Genomic DNA, 20699 nt, shown 5'->3' on the forward strand with positions numbered 1-20699 from the left:
GCTTTAGGCGATTTGTTGAAGCGCGAGAAGGGAGGGGGGGTGAGGGAAGTCTAGCGCATACATCTTAATGTTGTGGGTACGCACGGGTGTGATGGGTGGGTATGGGTGGGCTAGACGCATGAAATATGTAGACAGACTAGGTAACTGTCCGCATTTCTTACTCTTCTACTCTACACGTGAACTCAAAGCCCTTGTATCAATCTATGCTTATGTACTATCCCCTAACTACAGTAAATACACCACACCATCCTCCTTTCCTGCGGCTCTCCGTTCAATCTAAATCAATGATTCCTCGCAACGATCTCCCTCGCAAACGCCGCAAAGTCCTTCTCCCCATCCACCTTCTCCCACAAATTCGGCTGCGTGAACACCGCCAGCGTGTTGCGCGCTACTTTGCCCCCCTTGGAGCTCGCGCCCCGCACGAAGTGTGGCACCGCTTTGAACTTCCCCCGCGTGATCACCTCGAGCGCTTCCCCCGTCTGGAACCCCAGACAGTCGCGCGGGATCCCGACTTTCGTCACTGCGCCGGTGCGGGAGCGGATGTACAGCCCCGCAGCCGGGTCAGGGGAGGACGGGAGTTCAGGCAGCGGCAGCGGGGGCGAGGTGGCGGGGGACCAGGGGGGGAGGACGGGGGGGTTTGCGGCCTCGTCGACGAACATGGCAGAGGTGAGGCCGGTGAGGCAGCCGTGGTCGAGGTGGGTGGCGCACCAGTCGTCATCGTCGTCGGCTGGGTCCGCTTTCCCTGCCGCTGTCGTCGTGGGGGACCCCGGGGGCGGGAAGTAGTGCAGCAGTCGCGCTTTCGTGGAGACGGAGGTGCGGACGACGTGCTCCAGATACCCCTTCTCGTAACCCCCGACTTTCTCGAGAGCGTAGACGTCGCATGCTCGGGCTACTAACACGGCCACGTCGATGATGAGCTCGCACAATTCTCTGAAGGTGCTTTCGAAGGTGGGGAGGAGAGTGGTGGGAGGCCAGACGTTGGGGGCGGTGTATTCGGGGAAGGAGGGGTATTTTTCGGCGACCGAGGACTGGACGGAGGGGTCGGAGAAGGAGGGGGCCGGGTTGACGTAGTAGGAGCCTTTTAGGGTGTCGTAGATGCCGGATTTGAGGGTTTCTTTGCCGCAGGACCAGCCGACGAGGTAGTGGGAGTCGGGGGATTCGAGGGCGGCTGGGGCAGTGTGAGAATGAGTGATGTTCGGGGGAAATGGGTGCTATAGAAGTGGTCTATTTTGACTTCTTTCTAGGGCTCTTTTGGAAGATAGAGGCGGAGCAATCGAAGTGATATAATGAGAAAACCTACCTAGTTCTTCTGCGGGAAGATTGGCCAGATAGGACGAGTATGAGAGAAGCTTGTGTCGTAGCTCTACGAACTTCTCGGGTAGACCTTTGACAACGATTATACCTAGTGATGAGGGGCCAAAGGCTTCCTCTAAGGTTGAGAAATCCACATTTCCTAGACACATGCTTCAATATCAGTCCATACTGATTAGGACTGTTTATGGACTCACCCTTCCTAAGATCCTCTAAATTCACCGCGACGGCGCTTTGGCTAACTACCTCGCTTGACATTTTGAAAAGATGTGCACAACCTAATGATGTGGTTGGGCAAAGTGCGTTTTATACAACAGATAATTCACCTTCCCAATCCAACACGCCGTCGGCCACCTCCGATATTCTATCACGTGATCTGGAGATTAACCTCCGCCAAGCATCTTCAACAGCTTTCTAAGTAGGTAGCACTCCACGACCGAGCTCCGAAATTCAAAACAAGATGCCCGTCAAGCCACTAACCTTCAAAGGCGACAAAAAGACCAAGAAGCGCAAGCGCACCGCCGCCGCCGACGACGATACGCCCTCCAAATCTACAGACTTGACCACCACCGCTGCGGCGAAGGAAGCGGACCCGGAGGACGACTCGTGGGTGTCTGCAGAAGCTGCCTCCGACGTTTCTGGTCCCATAATATTCGTCCTGCCCACCGAACCAGCTACGTGTCTAGCCTGCGACGCGAACGGGAAAGTCTGGACGAGCGCGGTGGAGAACTTCGTCGATGGGGATCCTTCTACAGCAGAGCCGCATGATGTGAGGCAGGTGTGGATAGCGAACCGGGTGGCAGGGACAGAGAGGTTTAGTTTCAAGGGGCATCATGGCCGGTATGTGGGATCCAGCTCCGTTTCCACTCCAGTTCGAAATGCTAACATTGTATGTACAGCTACTTAAGCTGCGACAAATACGGTCTTCTAACCGCAACCCCCCCCGCCGTCTCCCCAATTGAATCCTTCCTCCTCATCCCTCTCCCCTCACAGCCCGCAGTCTTCGCTATCCAGGCCGACACGGAAAAGTTCCTCGCCGTTGACGATACCTCTGCCTCTCCTACCGTTCGTGGCGACGCAGAAGAACTGCTGTTCAATACAGGTCTGCGTGTACGTATGCAGGCGCGGTTCAAGCCGAGGCTGAAGGTTGCAAAGGCGGAGAAGGCGGCAGCGAAGATTAGTCGGAAGGAATTGGAAGAGGCGGTGGGCAGGCGGTTAGAGGACGACGAGGTGAAGAAGCTGAAGAAGGCGAGGAAGGAGGGAGATTACCACGAGGTGTTGTTGGATGTGAAGGTCAAGGGAAAGCATGATAAGTTTGCTTGATGATTCTGATGCGGGAGTTAATAAGGAAAATACTCCATGAGGTTGGATGCATGGACTAGTACATGGTTGCACTCTGCTTTTCATGCACAGCAGGGGTGTAGTGCTGGCTTGGGATAGCTGATATAGCTCATAGCGTAAGTCTGTAAGGCATGACTTTCTAGTCATCAGACGCCATGATTGATCATGGCGTTGATCAAGGCTGGGTGTATTTCTTGTCATCATCGGACTGAGACAGGGTCACGAATGCCAGTTCTCCGTCCGCTATTCCATGGGAGAGCCTCAGATAGTTGTGTTGGAGGAGTGAGAAGTCGTCGTCGGTAGACCTTTCAAAAAACTTTCAGTGCCGGGTCTAAATGGTGGTGATTTGAGTGCAAATAGTCAGACCTCGAATCATCTATTGTAAGTTCGTCGCTATCTCTCATTTGATCTAGCGAGGTTGACCATCGCTTCGAAAGGGGTATTTGGCAAGGTTGCAGTTTTCCGCATGCAAAAGCGAGCGTCCCGGCCCTCGTACCAAGCTGTCAGACAACACGCGTGAGGGAAAAACACCAAGATATCATACTAACTAACCACAAGTTCAACGGTGCACCATTGAGCTAGAATCTTATGGTCGGTAACGATATGGTCAGATGCTTAAATGCGAACAATAAAGACAACGTATATATCGCCAAAGCGCATGGCTATTGGTATAAGGTGTATCGAGTATCTGTAGGTGAAAAGCATCGCGTGAACGTTGCAGCAAGGAGTGTTTTCCAGGTCTCTTGTCGTGATGTTGTGGGACTACAGCCACTTCCGAACACCTCCCAAATTGTCTCCTTGTCGCTCCTTCTCCGTCTGCGGCCTCCGCCGAGACGCCTCTCATCTCTTCTAGTTAACCCTCAATTCCACTCGCCCATACTTTCTGTCGTTTCTACGACGTCTTACCTCCCTTGAACTGCCGTTGATAGGATCTCATCACTGCGGGCTCTCCTCCAGTTTGCTCAGCATTCAGATTAATGTTGAAACAGTAGCTGCCAGCTCGACATCTGCTAGGGTCCGACCTCAAGCCGTCGATACTCCGTGAACCCTACGAGTGGTTTGCGGAATTCACTAACTCCCCTTACATCTGACGTTGCAACTCTTCCCTCACGATCACGATGCTTCCATCCAACCTCCCAGCGCCAGCGAAGATACTAGTTCTGACCTTCATCATTGCCTTTCTACTATTCACCGCGGCGTATCTTGCCTACCAAACTCCTACCGCAGCTTGCGTACTTGAACACTATGGCGATACTCCATCCTACATTCCACCAATCAATAAGTCCGAGTCAATCATAGAGACCGTCCTGCACACGCCAATCACGAGCCCCAGTGACACAATATCATTGCAACATGTCCTGCAATTCATCTTCAACCTGAAGAGGTTCTCCATTACCGAGCCCTTATACATCAACAATGGCACCGAATATAAGCTCCACGGCACGCCATTGTACACAAAGCCACTCGGGAAGAACATATGCATCGTCGATATAGATACTCGGCCATATACGAATGAGCACCAGGTGATGCACGATGGCGAGTTCGTCTGGAGCGATACGGACCGGTACTCCGCTGGCATGATGAACCATTACACCTATGGTACAAGCTCAGATACTCATAAGCCTCTTTCCACTACTACCTACTAACGTGCACAGCAACCCTTCACGGCTACGACTACAAATTCGTCAACGCCGCCAACTACACCGACCGCTCGCCCACCTGGATTAAGCCCGCCGCCATCGCGAACCTCCTGCCCTCCTACAAATTCGTCATCTTCCTCGACGCCGACGCCACCTTCAACACCATGCACATCCCGCTGGAATGGCTCTTCAACTACTGGAACATTACCGCCAAGGTTTCCATCGCCATGGCCCTCGATCCGAACGCCACCAGCAACTACGACCGCTTTCAGCGCCTCTTGACAAATACTGGCTTCATGATCGTGCAGTATAACGCGGTCACAATGCACATGCTGCGTGCATGGGACGAGTGTCCCGGCGAGACGCGGTATGCCGGGTGCGCGGAGTGGAAGCATCCGAGGTTCCACGAGCAGTCAGCGTTTGGGAATTACGTGCGATATGACTACGGGGAGTGGATCAAGGAGTTGCCGTGTAATGAGGCGAATGGCGAGCCGGAGTTTGGCGAGTGCAAGGGCGTTTTCGTGAGCCATTTCTGGTGGCGGACTGATAATGTGAAAAAATACTTTGAGATGAACGCGTTGCAGGCGCTGATGGGGAGGGTGCAAGGAGAGATGGTCGATCGGAAGAAGGAAGTAGTGAAGCTGCAGATGGAGAATGTGATTGCTCATGGGTAGGGCGTTGGCATCGAGGGATGGCGGCATATGTTCTGGTGTGGGTAAATGTTTTGATCGGCATGGTATGATAGCATCAACACGACATTGGGGGAGTAAATCGGCATGAACCTCTGCAGGCCTCGGCATACAGAAAATTTGTAGTCCATACATATAAGACGTGAGCTTCCGAATCGATTCGAAGCTTTCGACTGCATCGAAGCAACTTCGCTATGCTTTGCTTCTTGTTTTAAATTTCTTTGCTGGGGCTGTTGAAAAAGCTTTGAAAATTAGCAGAGAGTGAAATTCTGCGGGGTGCCAGTCTCTGCAATTGGTCTCCCATCTGAGGAGATGAGTTCGCCGTCCATTACGCCGTCTACGTACGCATCTCCAAAGTTACTTACCATGAACTTTGTATTATCTATTCTTGATCCTCGTAATCACGTGATGATAGAAGCGGATTGGACTTACTATTTATAAAATGTTTGCAACTTCCCCAACAATCGACTATTGTCGAAGCCCTCGATACGCCCTAATTGATGTTCTCCCGAGTCCGAATTATTACCGTCTCCCTTGCTGTCATAACGAAGCGCCCCAATCGAGGATTATTATACTAGACTTCGTGGATAACTACCCCGTGAATTTCTGCTGCTGTGCTGAGCACTCTGCTAACAGAGTTTCTAGTTTTGCTTTCTCCGCACTGCACTGTACATATTTTTGATAACATTCAGCCTGTCCGATGTTAGCTACCTACTCATTGTTGAGAATCCGTAGAAAGACAAAACCAGCATAAGTAGAAGGGAAACGGCGTAAGAGGGGTACGTACTGCTTGCTCTGTATTTCCAGCATTCTGGTGTTGTACATATGTATTGTACCATGCGTTCGCGGCAGCCGCCGCCGCACTTATCGCACCCAGCCAAATTCCGGTCATGCTTCCGGCATTTATCATCCGGTCCGTTTTCGAAGCCATGCTTGGATTGCGATGAGTAGGAACTAGCAGAAAAAAAATCTGTGGAGACAGAATGGTTTTGAGAAGAGAGGTGAGTTGGCATTGTTGCGGGATTGCGGAAATGGGGCTTTCTTAAATACTAGATCAGGCTGAGTCGAAGGGCCGAGAGGCTGAGGTGAAGGACAATGCAGGCGGAACCATCAGCCTATCATCAGTGAACACATTTAAAAAGGTGTCTTATCAAGATCCAACCCCTCTCCTGGGGCGGCTTTTGTAGTGGTGGGCGGCGTTAGGCTGAGGTGAAGGACGATACGAACGGAACTATCAGCCTATTATAAGTGAACTCTTTTAAAGAGGTGTCTTATGAAAATCCAACCCCTCTCTAAGCGTGGCATTATAATGGTGGGCGGTAAAAGGAAAAGAGGCAACCAGAGCAAAGACGTTTGGCGAAAAAGGTAACAAGGACGAGGCTGAGACTCTGGGATAGAGATAGTTAGATTTATGGGAAGCGCAAGGCAGAAAATGGTAAGCGAGACGAGATGGTAAGCAGCATGATTCTTCAGTTGCTTGCGAGAAGGCTTTCGGCAGCTCACGCCGAGAGGTTTCTGAGAGGGAGACCTGGAGGGTTAGGTTCTTACTCACCTTCTGGTTACTGCGTCACGGGCTAACACGTGAACACGAGGTGCGAGGTGAAGGGTAAGACGTGTCAGATAATGGGCCCTGCGCTTTTGCGAAGGTGCTTTGCCTTCTTGCAACGATGCTGAAAAGACTTTCGATTAGATTTCTTTCCGGCTAAGTAACACGTCTATTCTTTCGCTAAAGAACTCAAGTAGGGAGGTGTTGTCTTTTGGGTCGAGAAATATCTTGCGAATGGCTGTGGTTGTTTGAATTAAGGCATCTCCATATTGACGAGATCCATAGCATCTGAGGTCCTCCTTGAGGAGCCGAGCTGTGTTAGCTAGGTATTACATTCTAAGCATTCTACACAACTTAAAGGCGTCTTCGAAGTCTGCTTTGGGGTCCCCGGACGGCCAATCAAGTCTTCTACTGTGTCAAAGTCAACCCTGATGACGGTTAGGGTGCGAGTGTTACTGGAGAGTTCGACTGTAGCGGTTGATCTAGGACCAGTTGCCTGGAAGGTTCTTAATGTTCCCCACCCATACCCTCTCCTCACAGGGTCTGAGAAAGTGCGCGTCCAGGACGAAAGGCCGTCCAGGAGCAGTGATCGGTTGCCCGATATAACGTCTAATCCGCCTGCTTGGCTTATGAGATGCTGAACGGTCTCGTAGAGTAATTGCGGCAGCGGCTTCGTATAGTCCGGATATATAGATATTCAGTCCTCATGCCTGGCAAGTCCTAGTAAGGCTTATATGTTGTCTCGGGGATCACTAGCATGGAAATGACCGTTAAGGTAAAGCAACATCTCAAGCGATTGTCCTGACGATAGAGACTCGCCAATATGGGCTGCAGCGCGGTGAAGCCGGCAGACACTGAAAGAATTTAGGAGCCAGTCCATACCCTTGCTCAAAGACTCACACAGAAGTGTCTCGGAGTTATTGACACGGCCAGCAAGTAGATCAACGCTCTTTTAGAGAACTTCGCAAGGAATCCAGCGATATCCGAGCCCAAGTATCACCCGACCTTGGTCTTATCAATTCCCCGGGGAACATTGAGGAGCTGAGATATTGGACTATCGCATTAATATAAGAATGATCGGTGGACCCAAATTTGGAGCTCGGAAATCCATTAGAGAAGGATAACTCGAGAGCTTCCAATAAGATTTATTGTGCGATACTCAAATGTCTCCTACATTCTCTCATCGCTAGATCTTCTTTTTGGCGGCGTGGTATAGAACCTAACAGTGCACTGGTAGCAACATCTAGTCATTACCTATGACTCACTTTTAGCTAGGGTAATTCTAGATACAAGTATATGCAGTATTAGTACATAACCTCGAAGTCATCTATACTGTCAAGAAGCTTAGCGTCGCTTTCCTCCCAAGGATACCGCTGCTCAACCTCTTTGATCAACTTCACATGCTCCTCAGTTCGCGGCTTAATTTGGAACTCAAACTCAGTTGGGTAGGTCAGGATGCCCGGTTTCGGCTTAACATCAACCTCAATCTCCTTTCCATCCTTACTCACTGCCTTGCGAATGGTGAAAGCGGCCAGCGACTGCACAATACTGAGGTAGAGGCTCGAATCCGCAAAGAACCGTCCAGGGCATATTCTGCGACCGTAGCCAAAAACATCCGTCACGGGATCAGGCTCGTTTCGAGGCGGGAGGAAGCGACTGGGATTGAATGACTCTGGGTTTTCATATACCTCTGGGTCGTGCATGAACCACCAGACAGCAGGGAGGAGGATTGCGTCCTGGGGGATATGGAGGCCGTTGTATTCGAAGGCCTCAGTCGTCGTATGAGGGAAACCCATCGGCGCAATGGGCCACCATCTCGTGGCTTCTTTGGCCAAGGCATTGACATATGGCAGCTTCTCGCGGTCCTCAAAATTGGGCAGGCGGTCTCTGCCGACCACACGGTCAATCTCCTCTTGAGCCTTGCGCTGCACATGTTCGAACTTGAGCATGGCTAAGGTAAAGACGGTGAGAGTAATCACAGTAGTATCTGCGGCAGCACCATAAAGACTTGCTGCAGACCAGATAATAGCTTCCTCATCGTCCTTGCTTAACTTGGCGGGATTTTCTCCTTGCAGCTGTTGGATAAGCTTCGACACGTACGACGGTCGGTAGTTAGGGCTAGCCGTTTGGCTCTGTACAAACCGGTATGGGATATATGCTGACGCCTGAATGGACCTTCGCCATTTGCGAGCTGTCTTCTTGAATGCTGTACCAGGGAAATGGTCAGGAAGATACTGGAGGACGGGAATAATGTCGACGGCCCAAGCCATAGGGGCAGCGGCGAGCGAGAACTCGGTCATCATCTTGTCGACCAAGTCGACCAGGGTGTCAGGCTTATTGGGCTCAATAGCGTAACCGTAGGCCATTTTCAAGACGGTGGCGGCAGCAGTGCTGTGTTTCCCTCGTTTTAGTATACAACTCTCCCCAAGTTCAAACAAGATGACCAAACTCACGTTTTGAAGTGCTCCAGCCATTTCTCAGGCTCCTTCAACGATCGCACAAGCTGCCGGTTTACTTCAATCTCTTGAGCGTCGCGGAACTGCGCTGCAGACACCTTGGTGCCAAGCTCTTGCTGGAGGTATTTGCGATAGCGGTGAAAGGTAGGGGTGTAACCCTGGCAGAGGACGATAGACTCATAGCCGCACAGCTTGTTCGCCATGACCATGGTGGGCCGCCCTGAAGTCTTGCTCGAGGTCTGCACCAGCAGCTCACGTGCTGCTTTCTTGTCATGGATTATCACGAGCGTCATGCCCATAACTGTCACGGAGCTGACGCCACCATAAAGCCTCTTGTGCTTTAGCCAATGTTGGTATTCGGGCATGCCATCGGGGGGGAAGTCTTTGATGTTTCCCAGAATGGGAAGAAGCGGCTTCGGGCCTGGGGGCAGTTTGCGCCGGCTCTTTTGGCTCGAGTGTTGGTATACGAGATAGCTGACTAGAACAGCTATGCCCCATAGCATCAGTGATGAAATCACCATTCCGGTAGGTGGAGTGTTGAACAAGTCAAGTATTTGGCACGAGAGGAGTGGAGGGAGCGGACAGAAGTCGACGTCTTAGGGACCACGTTGCTTTGGTCGGATACTCGAGCCGCTTGGTCCAACCAAACAGTATAAGCTCACTTTTTGGTGTAGCCGAATACTTGATATGCTACTTTTACTTAATAGTTACCTTGCTAGCGCGTCTTACTCAGCGCTAGTTGAACGGGAAAGTCAAAGTTTCGATAGGTGACCTTCCCTCGAGCACACCAGTTCGGCCTGACCAAACGTACGCTACAACAGCGACCACTGCGAATAGTGCACAACGCGGATCATGCATGTTGCGAAGAAGGTTGTAAATGCTGTGTTGTGGACTATCCTTCCTACGTTGATTTACGTCCACAGTTATCGATAAGGATGCGTCTAGTGGGGGGTTAGCGCTTGGCTTAGCGATTGGATGTACGAGGGTTTTTCCATCGAAGTTTCTGTCAAAGCTGCCGAAAGATTCGATCCGATAGGAAATATGCTATCATCAATTACAATATGATCCTCAAGCGGAGGAGGGCTCCAAGTATAAGACAGTGCATCGTATCGTGTGGTGGTATCAAGTGAGATATGGAGTAGAGTACCGTTAATGGCCTCGCTTCCTTTCAGGTAATAGCTCCGGCAGTCGAACATCGTGCTCTAGATCGGCGAGCGGCTGATATGTGTAGGCTAATGCCATGATGTTGCAACAGACTCAAACCTTATTTTGCACAGGAAGGGTTTACAGAAAAGGGGCCAGCCCGAAAGTGAAATATACTGCGCTAGCGCTGAGTTGATGCTTCAGATGTCACGGTAGGGCAGAAATTTCTAGTGGAGGGGGACCATGCTAAAGAAATACCCCAACCGTACAGAACGATGTTTCGTAGGGGCAATACAGCTTATTGGAAAGGCGGCTCGAGATCCCGCTTGGGGCATATTTAAAGGCAACAAGGCACCTTATCATCTGAAGCTTGTGTTTCAACGCCCCAATCTGCACCATGCCTAACCCATCTGCTCACGTGACCATATGCCACAATAGCTAAGTTCAGCTCAGGCCCAACTCAGCTTCGGCTCAGCTCTCCTCAAGTCTGCTCACCCTTACTCACCGGCTGCGGCGCAGTCTTAGATATACCTCACTAGAAACTGTCAAGTATTAGCGAGGGGCCTCAAGTCTGTCCCGGGTCACGAATCAGGGCCCCATACAGTTTTGTAAGCCTCACAAGCTCAAGCTACTTTCTAGGGAGCGTTCTCCGCCCTTGTCCTTGTTAGTGTAGAGTATGCCATTCTACTTAAATGGCCGACTTCCCTCTTACTTTCCCGTTTATTCACACCTTTTTCCTATCCTACATAGTTAGGATCCTGCACAGTTAGAATCCTACACATTATAAGTGCGTTACTGAATCTGCAACTCTAGTACTACAAGACGGCGCAGTTAGGCTATATGAAGATAGAGGGTGTATCCGACTCCAATTAAATCTGACAAGGCGAATAAAGTGCACTCAGACAGAATCTAGCTCTCCGGCCCGAGGATTTTCCGCGCTCAAGTCGAGTCGACCTCATGTCCGGCCGGCTTCTTGCCTTCCCTCAATGGAGCTATGATTATCAAGGCAGTCAATAGCCACGTCCTTCAGATCTCATGGTGTGACAAAGGCCCCGTATGGGATCCCAGGGTGCAACTGCAAGCTGTTGTGAAGGGAGTCAGCTGCGAATTGGACGGGATGTATATTGCGGCACAGCACTTTGGCGCCGAAGTCGAGCTGATGCCTGTCGGCACATTATTTCCCCCCACATCAAGGTTAAGAAGCCGTTTAGATGTCACCTCCTTCTTATCTAGTCGTGAGACAAAGACGCGACATGCAGGTTCAGGCATCTGTTGTGATGGTTGACCTTGAGAATGAGTGGGCTGTATATTGCGGCGCAGAAGTTTTGACATAAGGGGCTGCGACTCAGCCTGGTTCCAACATTCGTCTCCCTTTCCGGGACCCGTTTCAGGCAGCACATACCTGCCTCTTACGCGAGAAAGGGCGCTGTTATCTGACGTTTACGTTATTTCATTCGCTAGCAGCTTTGCCGCCCAGTTCTAGCCTGGTTACACACTGGTCAGCCTCGTGAACGCCTGGGGATCTATTTCAAGTATAAGAGTCGCAAGACTGTCACTGACATGTTCCGTTCTTTCTTCCCATACACCTCGTCCCTACATCTGTGTTGTTGACCAACATCGAGGCTGCATTTACAAAAATTGTATTGAGTTATTTGCGACACAGATCACCCCTTCACTGCTCTATCATATTCGCATGACCAGAAAAAGCAGCAACCATGTCGAGTGATTCGAGAGAAGAAGCGCGTGTCTTCATTGACAAGTTGAGGGAAAACAATGGTGGAATAGCGAAAGCGGATCGAGAATTCCTCGCGCAAACCAAGCCTCACATACTCACAACTTTTGATAACATACGGCGGAAGCTGGGTGCTTCGACACGAGCGTAAGTTAATAGCCTCGATCAAAGTTACTTTTTGTCGGTCCGTTGAGTCGCTAACATATCTATTTAACATAGTTTAGCCGACAACCTCTACGCAAAAGACACTCGTTTCGTTTACGAATTAATCCAGAACGCTGAAGACAACAAATACTCTATTGCAAATTCTTCTTCCGAGCTCCCTTGGCTCACTTTCCGGCTTTATCAGGACCGGATCGTGATTGACTCCAACGAGGATGGCTTCTCAAAAGCGAACATCATGGCCATTTGCTCCATTGGTGAGAGCACGAAATCATCAGCTCAAGGCTACATTGGCGAGAAAGGGATTGGCTTCAAATCTGTTTTCAAGGTTGCACACAAAGTTCACGTCCAGTCTGGGCCATACTCGTTTGCGTTTGAGCACCAGCGCGATGGAAATGACAATGGGCTTGGAATGGTCACACCCATGAACGAAGATTATCTTGACGTTCCTGATGGAGTACGGACTCGAATAACCTTACATCTTCTGGCGAGTTGTGACACAGCCGCGTTACGCAAGGAATTTCTAGGACTCCCTGACACCTTGTTGTTGTTCCTCAAGAAACTGAAGCGGCTATCAATCCATATCACATCCGGGGGATTTTCTGAAACAGAACGAACCTATTCGTTATCTTCGTCCGAGAATCGAGTGAGCCTTCACACGAGTCACAAGGCTCCTTTTAGTGGCTTGGTCTCCTCGACCAAAGACTACTGGATCAGTAGACGTCATGTCACGAACATGCCGTCCGACCGCGACCGGAAGAATATTAATGAAGCCGAAGTCATCCTTGCATTTCCTCTCGATGGAAATGATCACCCTGTTATCGAAACTCAGCACGCATTTGCATTTCTACCTATGCGGAAGGTTGGCTATAAGGTCAGTTCCATGAAATACTCTGCGCAACAAGCTACGCAACAAGCTGACGCTTTATACTCTGACGCTAGTTCCTCATCCAATCCGACTTCATTACCCAGGCGAGCCGGGAGGACGTATTTGATACGCCCTGGAACAACCGCCTCCTTGAGGAAGTTGCCGAAACCTTTCTGCAAAGCATCGATGGATTCCTACTTCATCCAACTCTGCGACATCACTGGATAAGATATATCCCAACCGACTCAGTTCCTGATGACTTGTGGAACCGAATCCAGATCAAGCTTCACAAAGCGATATCGTCACGTAGCTTGTTCTTTTCGAGAGACAACGGCAGGCTGTGGCGCGCAAATGAATTACGTATATTGATCCCGAGCAATAAAGACGAGGACGGGGAGCCTCTGTTTCCAGATCTTGCCTATCCTGGGCCAACCGCATACATATCGGACACATATGATCGGGGAATTGATATTCCTATTTTGAAAAGCGTCGGTCTTTCACTTTTGTCTATGCAAGATCTCCTAGACAGACTTGCACAGGACCTTAATCGCCTTAGCCCTCGGATGCATTCTATGTCACCATCCAATCAATGGCATAGTCGAGTTGCAGATCTTCTCATTTCTTTTATGCAGCATTCTAATCATACCGAATTCCTCAAGAAGCTCCCAATCGTCCCTCTCAACAATGGAAAATGGGTCCGCCCGCGCAATGCTAGTATTTTCTTCCCAACGTCAGGAGGAATTGATATCCCGGATGGGCTGCCGAACTTGAACTTAGTTGATACCGGCGCACTGCGTTCCCAAAGTCGAAGAACCCTATTTTCGAAGCTCGGGGTTATTGAGTGTGAACCATCAAGAATCTTTCCGCTCATTGAGGAACGGCACCGGTCTGGTGGCACCACCCCTGCCCAGAGTGTCAGCTACATTCGTTTCATATACTGGCACCACACCAAGTTACCCTCTAAAAACCTCGCGATTTCTCTGGCGCCGAGTTTTGTCCTCAATAAACAATGGTTCAACCCCTTCTACTCTAGAAACGGTTGGACATATTGTCCTCGATCTGAAGACCTTCATGCAATGTCCAGGTACATAGGTTTTTTGATGCCCGACCAACTGAAGGACCAAATTCGGTTTACCTATCCAGCATATTACGATGAGCTTCAGAAATGCGAGCGTCGAAATGATAAGGCCGGCGTCGACTGGTTTCGGGAATATTTCCAGATCAAGCATACGCCTCAGCTTTGCCGCAGGGACAATATGCAACAGATTTCTTCCGAGGTTGAGTACATTGCCAAGCATCAATCACAGTCCCTCCTTGGGGTGTTGCAAGCAAATTGGCATCAATACTGTTCCGAATGGGATGCGTACTTCAAATCTACCGAACTTCCGATCCTTCATTCAGATAAACTACAACGTCTTGACACAACGTATCTTCCTTTGCCGAAACTTAAGTCTATTGTAAGTCGTCTTGGTCTGGAAGAAGGCTTTGGTTTCCTCAAAGAGCTTGAGGACATCGCAGAGCATACGGCTAGCAAATGGGCATTCTTGGACCGATTTGGCGTCGTGATGGAGGAGAACGTGTCTTTTTGGTTGGAACTATTGAAAAAGGCCCAGACCAATCCCGAAACCAAGATTGAAGTCGTCTTTGAGATATACGCCAATTTGCAGAAATATGTCGATCCAGAAAGCAGAAAGATTAAGTACGCAAAACATTTTGCGGCTATGAAGAATCTCGGCGTTAACATATGATTTTTAGGAACGTTTTTGAAGGAAACCTCGTCCTGATACCGCCGGTTGATTCGGAGAGCCATGGGTCCTGGAATAGTCTCGACTCATGTGTGTGGGATGGTCCGGAGTGGTTTACATTCAAACACCGCCTTGGGGCCATCACGCAGTACCAAGATCTTTATAGTCTCTTCAGGAACACGCTACGTGTTAGTAACGCCGGATGTGATGATTTCCTGGCCTACCTACAGGATATCAAAGATTCAGAAACGAACATTACATCGAGCGTTGAGGCGAAGATTAGGCATCTCTATGAACAATTGAACGAAGAGACCAAGGCAGCATGGATTTTGTCGCCAAAAGAAAAAATCAAGTATGTATTAACATCCTCCAGTAAGACCCTATTACGAGAAAGCAGGTCTAATTGTAACAGATCCATGTTTGATGAAAATAAACTGATATACAACCCCGGAAGTCAGTCTTGGTGTGGCCCTTCCTCTTGTATCTGGGCCGAAGACACAATCCAACTACCCGGAAAATTCTCCCTTGCCACAACGTACAAAAAACAAAAGTCGTTCTTCCTTAGCATTCTTGATGTCACCAAGCCCAACTTAGAGATGCATATACTTGCATTGATGCAGAAAGCTGTAGTTCCGGACAAGCGGAGCATTATGCAGGAGATGCTGAACATCTGTGCCTTCGACGTAACGCCTCAAGCAGTAGAGAAACTCTCCGACTGCAAATGCTTACCAGTCAAGCTACCTTCTGGGGAAATTCAATGGCTACACCGATCTGGAACTTTTGCTATTGTGGACCGCCGCGATTATGGCCAAATCTTCACCGGCCGAATCAAGGTACTGGATTTCTCACTGGAAGAGGTTCATTCCTTGAGACCACTCCTATTTACGTTAGGCCTTGGCGGACAATACCTGTCCAAAGCGGTCCGGGAAGAGACTACCGTCGAAGGTGGCTCTATTGATGAACATCTCACGGAAGACCTGAGAAGGAAGTCGTACGCAATTTGCCGGTAAGTATCGACACACTTTCAAGTTCGGACTGTGCTGATTTCCTAGATACGCTGCTCATCTAGGAAGTAAGAAAGTCAAAAACAATGCATTAGCCGTGCATCGTACTCTACAGAATATGGACGTCTATGTTAGTGATGGAATCTCCAAGTCTGTCTCAGTTCGGCAAAACGGCAGAAGCGTGACAATCCCGCAAGAAAGCGCATACTTCCATCTCGATCAGCAGGACGACAAACTCAAACTCTACATCCCACAAAGCAAGAAGCACCAACAAGTATGCTTATCGAGACAGCTCCCGATTACCCTTCTCAAGCACTTTGGCGTCACAAGCGCCTTATCTGGGCAGGCGCTCGGGTCTATTATGACAGCTTTGAACCTCTTCGTGGTAGACGAAATCCTGGAGGAAGACGGTATCATTGAAATAGAAGGAATCGAGAGGCCAGAAGACGACAGGGAATTGGAGGCAAGCGACTCCGAGACTACAAGAATCCCAGCAAGTACTTCACAGATGAGAGCCTCTCCCTTCAGATCAACGGACCCTGAGACCTCAAATATCCCAGTGATCACTTCACAGGCGGGAAGTCCTGGCCAGAGTGCTAGAGTTCTCACACCTAGTACTCCGCCCCCGCGAACAGGTATCAGTCCGGACTTATTCCTCTCGCCTGGTATATCAACACCTGGTACATCAACATTCGATGGATTACCCAGTTCTCCGGAACGGCCGCACCTCTACCGAGAATTGCTAGATGCAGTGATTCGGCAAGCGGAAGGTCTTTCCAACCTACCGATGAAAGGACGCACAATTGAAGCGCCCATGGCTGCGAACTGGGGATTCGATACGTTGTCTGCTGTTAGTTCGCACATACCTGGTGAAAAGGAGTTCAAGATTGGAGCTGCCGGTGAGCTATTCGTAAGTATATCCCAATTCAAACCTGCTACATACAGTAGTCACTTACACGAAGTAGGTTTACGAATTGTTGAAAGGTCTTACGCTCCCTGGATTTACCCTCGCAAACTGGCAAAGTACGATAAGTTACCGCGTTGCTGTCCATGAGCGCTACCGTGACCTCGAGCGATGGCTCGGGTCGGAGACGGCGGATATTGTCTACGAAGACCAGAACAGCTTCCTGACAGAACTACTGATTGAAAGGGGATATCTGGAAAACGCCATTTGGGGGGGCCACTCGCCACGATATTACATCGAGGTGAAGACGACCATAGGATCCCTAGAAACGCCGTTCTACTGTAGCCAGTTGCAGTACGACCGGATGGAGCGCATGCAATTGAATGGTGCAGCGAACGAAGTCTATTTGATCGTAAGAGTCTTTTCGCTGGGTGACTCTGGAATGGGTTTGAAGGTGTATATGGACCCGGCTACGCTTCGGAGGGATCGTGGACTGATCTTCAAAACGGACAAGTACTCTGTTACGCCTGGATATGGCAGATAGAGCAAGCTCAGTTGTTTTAGGATTTATGTTGGACGATGTTAGGCTGAGAGGTTGGCGCAAAAGGCTTTTGAGTTTGTGCGATCAATACAACAATAAGCTCGTTCCTACACATACTGCATCGAGGATGCCTCTTAACTCTGCCGACCTATAATGTCCCACCCCCATTTGCTCGAGCAAGTCGGGCGTCGTGAAGAAAGACTTGATGGGATCCCAACGTAAGACCGGCTCCACACGATCTATATTGCCGTAGAGCTCTATGTCTAGCCTTGCAGTATCGAGAGCCGTGTAACAAAAGAACATATTCATATGGGGAAGATGGCCTTGAAGGTCAGGGTCAGGAAGAGAAGCGAATGCCCACGGTCTGTCCTCCGAGGTCTGATTTACTGAACTATTTTCGGGGATATCGTGAGGGGTAGTGTCGATTACAAGATAGTGAAATCCTCGAGTTATGAATCCGGAGGCTTTCTGACGTTCCTCCTCGTCTTGCGGGAGTTGCGTATTAGAGAGGTTAGAAAGTCTGCTGATCAAGCCGCCCTCTGGCTTTCCATTGGGTCCGGGACCACCAAGAGATAGCTGACATATTGAACACCACCCGCGTCCAGCAAATACATCGGGCAGGAGAATGAAAATGAAGTCAACAGGGCCCAAAGATCTAAGACGATCATGACGGAGGGCCCAACTGTGCCATTCAAGAAACCCTTAGCAACACTCGGGTCCGATGGCCATTTCGTTAATGTCAGGTTTAAAAACAGTGGCTTCTGACACGAAACTCGGGAATCTAGAACAAGAGCCTTGCCAGTTGTCTGCTAGCGTAATACGTCACTATATGCCACTAGCGTACCTCTCTAGAAACCCTATATATACCCCTCTTCCTACATAGATAATACACAAGAATTCTCTCCATTACATGGCTTTTCGCCAGCAATCACCAGTGTAGTTTCGAAATCCTTGTCTGGATTGAGCATCCGGAAATGGTAGGAAGGCTCGTAGTAGGATGCCTGTATCATCCACGTCGTTGGATGGGGATTGAATCGGTTCAGAATATTCGGCAAAGGCTGGGTAGGCTGGGGGAGTCCCTTCGCACCCCGGGGTTCGGTGCGGAAGAGAAAGGATACAATTATGCGATACGTCTTCACTGGTTTCTCATCTTCGAGTGAGCAATACTTGATTTCATAAGCTAGTGACCCATGTGTAGCGAGACCAGGCAATGGACCGAGACGAAGATCAGGTGGTAGTATTGTTGAAGTAAATTGAAGCACCGAAGTTGTAAGCGCTAGCCAGAGTGCTCCAATCGTAAGGATGACAGTTGTGGACCGAGTCTTCAGTCGAAGACTAGTGTTAAAGGGTAGTACCAGATCCCTTGGCTGGCCATTTCTCGCTCGTAGCGTTGATATTTGCGGAGAGTCATATAGTGGTATCTAAGATTTTTCAAGGACTAAGCCAGCAAGCATAGCAGCAGCGATATCCGGCGACGTCGGATACGGTTGATGGTGCACCCAAATGATAGTGGGAAAGCAAAGTTGGCGAATAGCTGGTTTCCGCCGTTGGTTGATAACATTAAAGCGTTGGAGTAGGTGGGCGATCAAAAGGGTACTGAGGAGTAAAAAGTGAAGATTTAAGCGATGGAAGCTGTGCTGGCAGAGGTTGAAATGCGAAAATGCATAGTCCTGCTTAGCCTCTACTCTTGCTGGCTTGTCAAAGGGTAGTCTAGCTCCCACTATCATGCTCTTTACTTTGTCTTTAGATTCTTGAAAGCCCATGGGGCTACCCCAAGCAGTGGCAAACGGATGTAGTCCTACTGTTAGTAAGACGGCGAACCCAGACTTGTCCAATCCTCAGATTCATGCATCACTTCCGACTGCCGCACTTCCGGCCACTGTCGCTCCTCCATTGCTCGTAGTGGTATGTCTATTGAACAATATTGTACAGGACTTTGTCGTTCGTGGTATCATCATTGATGTGGTTCATCGTTCGGCAAGGTACCGCAGCGAGTGGTCTACGGAGGCTCCCAGCAGAAAAGCCTGGGTCCAAGAGCCCCGGATATGCCTCCAGCCATGATGAGCGTGACCCATGATAGTTGCAGCCTTATCGTTTCGCAGTGTCTGGTGCAGCCGGTCGCCCGCCGTCGGAAACAGACTGAATCTTCCTGTATTCCTCCTCAAGAGCCTTTTGCATCTCGAAATCCAGTAACCGCTCCTTCTTCACTCGCTGCTGTTCGTAGTCTCGGATAACGCCAGCATGCATTGCCTGAGACTGTCAGCATACAACAAAATATCTGGACCGAAGTGAATACTTACAGCCTTTTCAGTCTGTTGCGCACGATGGACAAAGATTACAATGCCAATTGCTGAAAGAGAGGTAGCTGTTAATGTGAGCTTCGCAGCGCGAGACATGATGAAAATGCAGAGGCGATATGGACAAAAATTGGAGATTTGGTCGTCGCGAGGAATTGGAACCATCATCGCGGAGACTTTTGGCGGGAGCTTTGACCACGCGCTCGGTCTTGGCTCCTCAGTGCTTCTTCTCTACTCCCGCGGCTGGTGATAACAGTCTAACCCTGCTCAACAACCACAACCAGTCGCAAGCATGGTGAGGAGTCTCAGTGTCTATAAACGCTGGAATTTACAGCTAACCTCCAAATAGTCTGCCCAAAACTCCGCGGGAATCCAAACGCTGCTCGATGTAAGTGCGCCTGCTCAGCCACGCACCTGGAAGCTCACCATGGACTCAGGCCGAACGAGAGGCCCAGAAGATTGTGCAGAAATGTAAGCAGCGGACATATAAGCTGGTTTGTAGCTCCATAAACTGACATATTTCAGCCAGAGAATGTACGCCATCATCCCCGCACTGCTGTCCACCGGCGAACCCTGACCCCTTCTAGACCGGACAAAGCGAGTGAAGGACGCTCGGAGTGAGGCACAGAAAGAGATTGAGGAGTACAGAAGTCAGAAAGAGGCTGAGTTCAAGGCGTTTGAGAAGGAGGTGCGTCCAACTGAGCACCGAGAGATGGAGCTGTCGGGGAACTGACGTATGGTACAGCACAGCAGCGGCAACCAGAAAGCTGAAGAGGATGCCAACAAGGAGGCCGAGGCGAAGGTGAAGGAGATTAAGGGGATTGGGAGCAAGACTGGCTCCAAGGTGGTGGATCAGCTGCTTGCTGCCGTTATAGATGTCGAGCCTAAGCCACTCAGATGAGAGCATGTCGGACGTGATAAGAACTACGGACCACCGGAATCCAGGAGTTGGACAATGTTAGCTCCCTGATAGAGCGTTTACGGAGGACCCTGGTTATCTGCTATCCATCAGGAAAGAGGAATCCTTGTTCACAGTGCTGGCATTCCATTTTCGAATGTACAAAGATTACAATTGCACAATAAGGTGCTTATTGAAGTTGTTATCCGTTCTTGTATTATTCGTGAATCATCGAACAACAATAAGAACCCATGGAGAGTATTTGAAGCAATGTACGTAGCTTAGCAATATAGAGCGACAATATGAGACAGAAAGACCAATCCTTGAGTGCTTTCAGATCTTCTTGCGAACTCTGCAAGACCAAATCCGATCATTTCTGCTTCAATTAGCCATTTCTATCAGACGTTGTGGCATTAGTTCTG

The 20699-nt window shown here is 49.7% G+C and overlaps 8 protein-coding genes across 8 annotated transcripts; 4 read left to right on the top strand and 4 right to left on the bottom strand.

Moving 5' to 3' along the window:
- Window positions 1-105: 105 nt before the first annotated feature.
- On the bottom strand, window positions 106-1581 carry BDZ99DRAFT_464155 (Clavaminate synthase-like protein). The gene is made up of 3 exons (XM_033720241.1): window positions 1509-1581; window positions 1301-1453; window positions 106-1168 (listed from the first exon to the last, which is right to left on the bottom strand). Exons 1-3 carry the CDS (start codon window positions 1567-1569, stop codon window positions 282-284), a joined length of 1101 nt encoding a protein of 366 aa, XP_033575227.1. The 5' UTR covers window positions 1570-1581; the 3' UTR covers window positions 106-281.
- A 190-nt stretch (window positions 1582-1771) lies between these two features.
- BDZ99DRAFT_390868 (FRG1-like family protein) lies at window positions 1772-2634 on the top strand (the record flags this gene model as incomplete). The annotated part of the gene is made up of 2 exons (XM_033715698.1): window positions 1772-2151; window positions 2211-2634. The coding sequence occupies 2 exons, from the start codon at window positions 1772-1774 to the stop codon at window positions 2632-2634; spliced, it is 804 nt and encodes a 267-aa protein (XP_033575228.1).
- A 1358-nt stretch (window positions 2635-3992) lies between these two features.
- Window positions 3993-5112, top strand: BDZ99DRAFT_419220 (uncharacterized protein). The gene is made up of 2 exons (XM_033716880.1): window positions 3993-4251; window positions 4308-5112. The coding sequence occupies exons 1-2, from the start codon at window positions 4179-4181 to the stop codon at window positions 4964-4966; spliced, it is 732 nt and encodes a 243-aa protein (XP_033575229.1). The 5' UTR covers window positions 3993-4178; the 3' UTR covers window positions 4967-5112.
- A 2238-nt stretch (window positions 5113-7350) lies between these two features.
- Window positions 7351-9578, bottom strand: BDZ99DRAFT_419222 (O-methylsterigmatocystin oxidoreductase). The gene is made up of 2 exons (XM_033716881.1): window positions 8981-9578; window positions 7351-8918 (listed from the first exon to the last, which is right to left on the bottom strand). Exons 1-2 carry the CDS (start codon window positions 9502-9504, stop codon window positions 7832-7834), a joined length of 1611 nt encoding a protein of 536 aa, XP_033575230.1. The 5' UTR covers window positions 9505-9578; the 3' UTR covers window positions 7351-7831.
- Window positions 9579-9727: 149 nt separating this feature from the next.
- On the bottom strand, window positions 9728-10196 carry BDZ99DRAFT_464158 (uncharacterized protein). The gene has a single exon (XM_033720242.1). The coding sequence runs from the start codon at window positions 10177-10179 to the stop codon at window positions 9925-9927; it is 255 nt and encodes an 84-aa protein (XP_033575231.1). The 5' UTR covers window positions 10180-10196; the 3' UTR covers window positions 9728-9924.
- A 1505-nt stretch (window positions 10197-11701) lies between these two features.
- BDZ99DRAFT_50741 (uncharacterized protein) lies at window positions 11702-17126 on the top strand. Its single transcript, XM_033724243.1, has 7 exons — window positions 11702-12005; window positions 12078-12894; window positions 12963-14587; window positions 14644-14985; window positions 15046-15639; window positions 15686-16547; window positions 16603-17126. The coding sequence occupies exons 1-7, from the start codon at window positions 11842-11844 to the stop codon at window positions 17083-17085; spliced, it is 4887 nt and encodes a 1628-aa protein (XP_033575232.1). The 5' UTR covers window positions 11702-11841; the 3' UTR covers window positions 17086-17126.
- A 2044-nt stretch (window positions 17127-19170) lies between these two features.
- BDZ99DRAFT_445582 (uncharacterized protein) lies at window positions 19171-19542 on the bottom strand (the record flags this gene model as incomplete). Its single annotated transcript, XM_033717937.1, has 2 exons — window positions 19383-19542; window positions 19171-19332 (listed from the first exon to the last, which is right to left on the bottom strand). The coding sequence occupies exons 1-2, from the start codon at window positions 19476-19478 to the stop codon at window positions 19171-19173; spliced, it is 258 nt and encodes an 85-aa protein (XP_033575233.1). The 5' UTR covers window positions 19479-19542.
- A 129-nt stretch (window positions 19543-19671) lies between these two features.
- BDZ99DRAFT_572159 (V-type ATPase) lies at window positions 19672-20601 on the top strand (the record flags this gene model as incomplete). Its single annotated transcript, XM_033728172.1, has 6 exons — window positions 19672-19689; window positions 19729-19767; window positions 19817-19850; window positions 19905-19913; window positions 19967-20067; window positions 20125-20601. 6 exons carry the CDS (start codon window positions 19672-19674, stop codon window positions 20278-20280), a joined length of 357 nt encoding a protein of 118 aa, XP_033575234.1. The 3' UTR covers window positions 20281-20601.
- Between the last annotated feature and the right edge of the window lie 98 nt (window positions 20602-20699).

This window comes from Mytilinidion resinicola (assembly GCF_010093595.1).
Source record: "Mytilinidion resinicola strain CBS 304.34 unplaced genomic scaffold BDZ99scaffold_12, whole genome shotgun sequence".
In the NCBI taxonomy this organism is placed as follows: Eukaryota; Fungi; Ascomycota; class Dothideomycetes; order Mytilinidiales; family Mytilinidiaceae; genus Mytilinidion; species Mytilinidion resinicola.

What these genes read in the sequence shown, in the direction of transcription:
- BDZ99DRAFT_464155 (XM_033720241.1), bottom strand. Translation starts at nt 1,569, where the DNA reads ATGTCAAGCGAGGTAGTTAGCCAAAGCGCCGTCGCGGTGAATTTAGAG. An exon ending in TTTAGAGGATCTTAGGAAGG is followed by an intron (nt 1,454 to 1,508) that starts GTGAGTCCATAA and finishes GCATGTGTCTAG; the next exon opens with GAAATGTGGATTTCTCAACC. An exon ending in TCTTCCCGCAGAAGAACTAG is followed by an intron (nt 1,169 to 1,300) that starts GTAGGTTTTCTC and finishes ACACTGCCCCAG; the next exon opens with CCGCCCTCGAATCCCCCGAC.
- BDZ99DRAFT_419220 (XM_033716880.1), top strand. Translation starts at nt 4,179, where the DNA reads ATGCACGATGGCGAGTTCGTCTGGAGCGATACGGACCGGTACTCCGCT. An exon ending in GATGAACCATTACACCTATG is followed by an intron (nt 4,252 to 4,307) that starts GTACAAGCTCAG and finishes TAACGTGCACAG; the next exon opens with CAACCCTTCACGGCTACGAC.
- BDZ99DRAFT_419222 (XM_033716881.1), bottom strand. Translation starts at nt 9,504, where the DNA reads ATGGTGATTTCATCACTGATGCTATGGGGCATAGCTGTTCTAGTCAGC. An exon ending in TGGCTGGAGCACTTCAAAAC is followed by an intron (nt 8,919 to 8,980) that starts GTGAGTTTGGTC and finishes AGGGAAACACAG; the next exon opens with CACTGCTGCCGCCACCGTCT.
- BDZ99DRAFT_464158 (XM_033720242.1), bottom strand. Translation starts at nt 10,179, where the DNA reads ATGTTCGACTGCCGGAGCTATTACCTGAAAGGAAGCGAGGCCATTAAC.
- BDZ99DRAFT_50741 (XM_033724243.1), top strand. Translation starts at nt 11,842, where the DNA reads ATGTCGAGTGATTCGAGAGAAGAAGCGCGTGTCTTCATTGACAAGTTG. An exon ending in TGCGGAAGGTTGGCTATAAG is followed by an intron (nt 12,895 to 12,962) that starts GTCAGTTCCATG and finishes CTCTGACGCTAG; the next exon opens with TTCCTCATCCAATCCGACTT. An exon ending in CCAGAAAGCAGAAAGATTAA is followed by an intron (nt 14,588 to 14,643) that starts GTACGCAAAACA and finishes TATGATTTTTAG; the next exon opens with GAACGTTTTTGAAGGAAACC.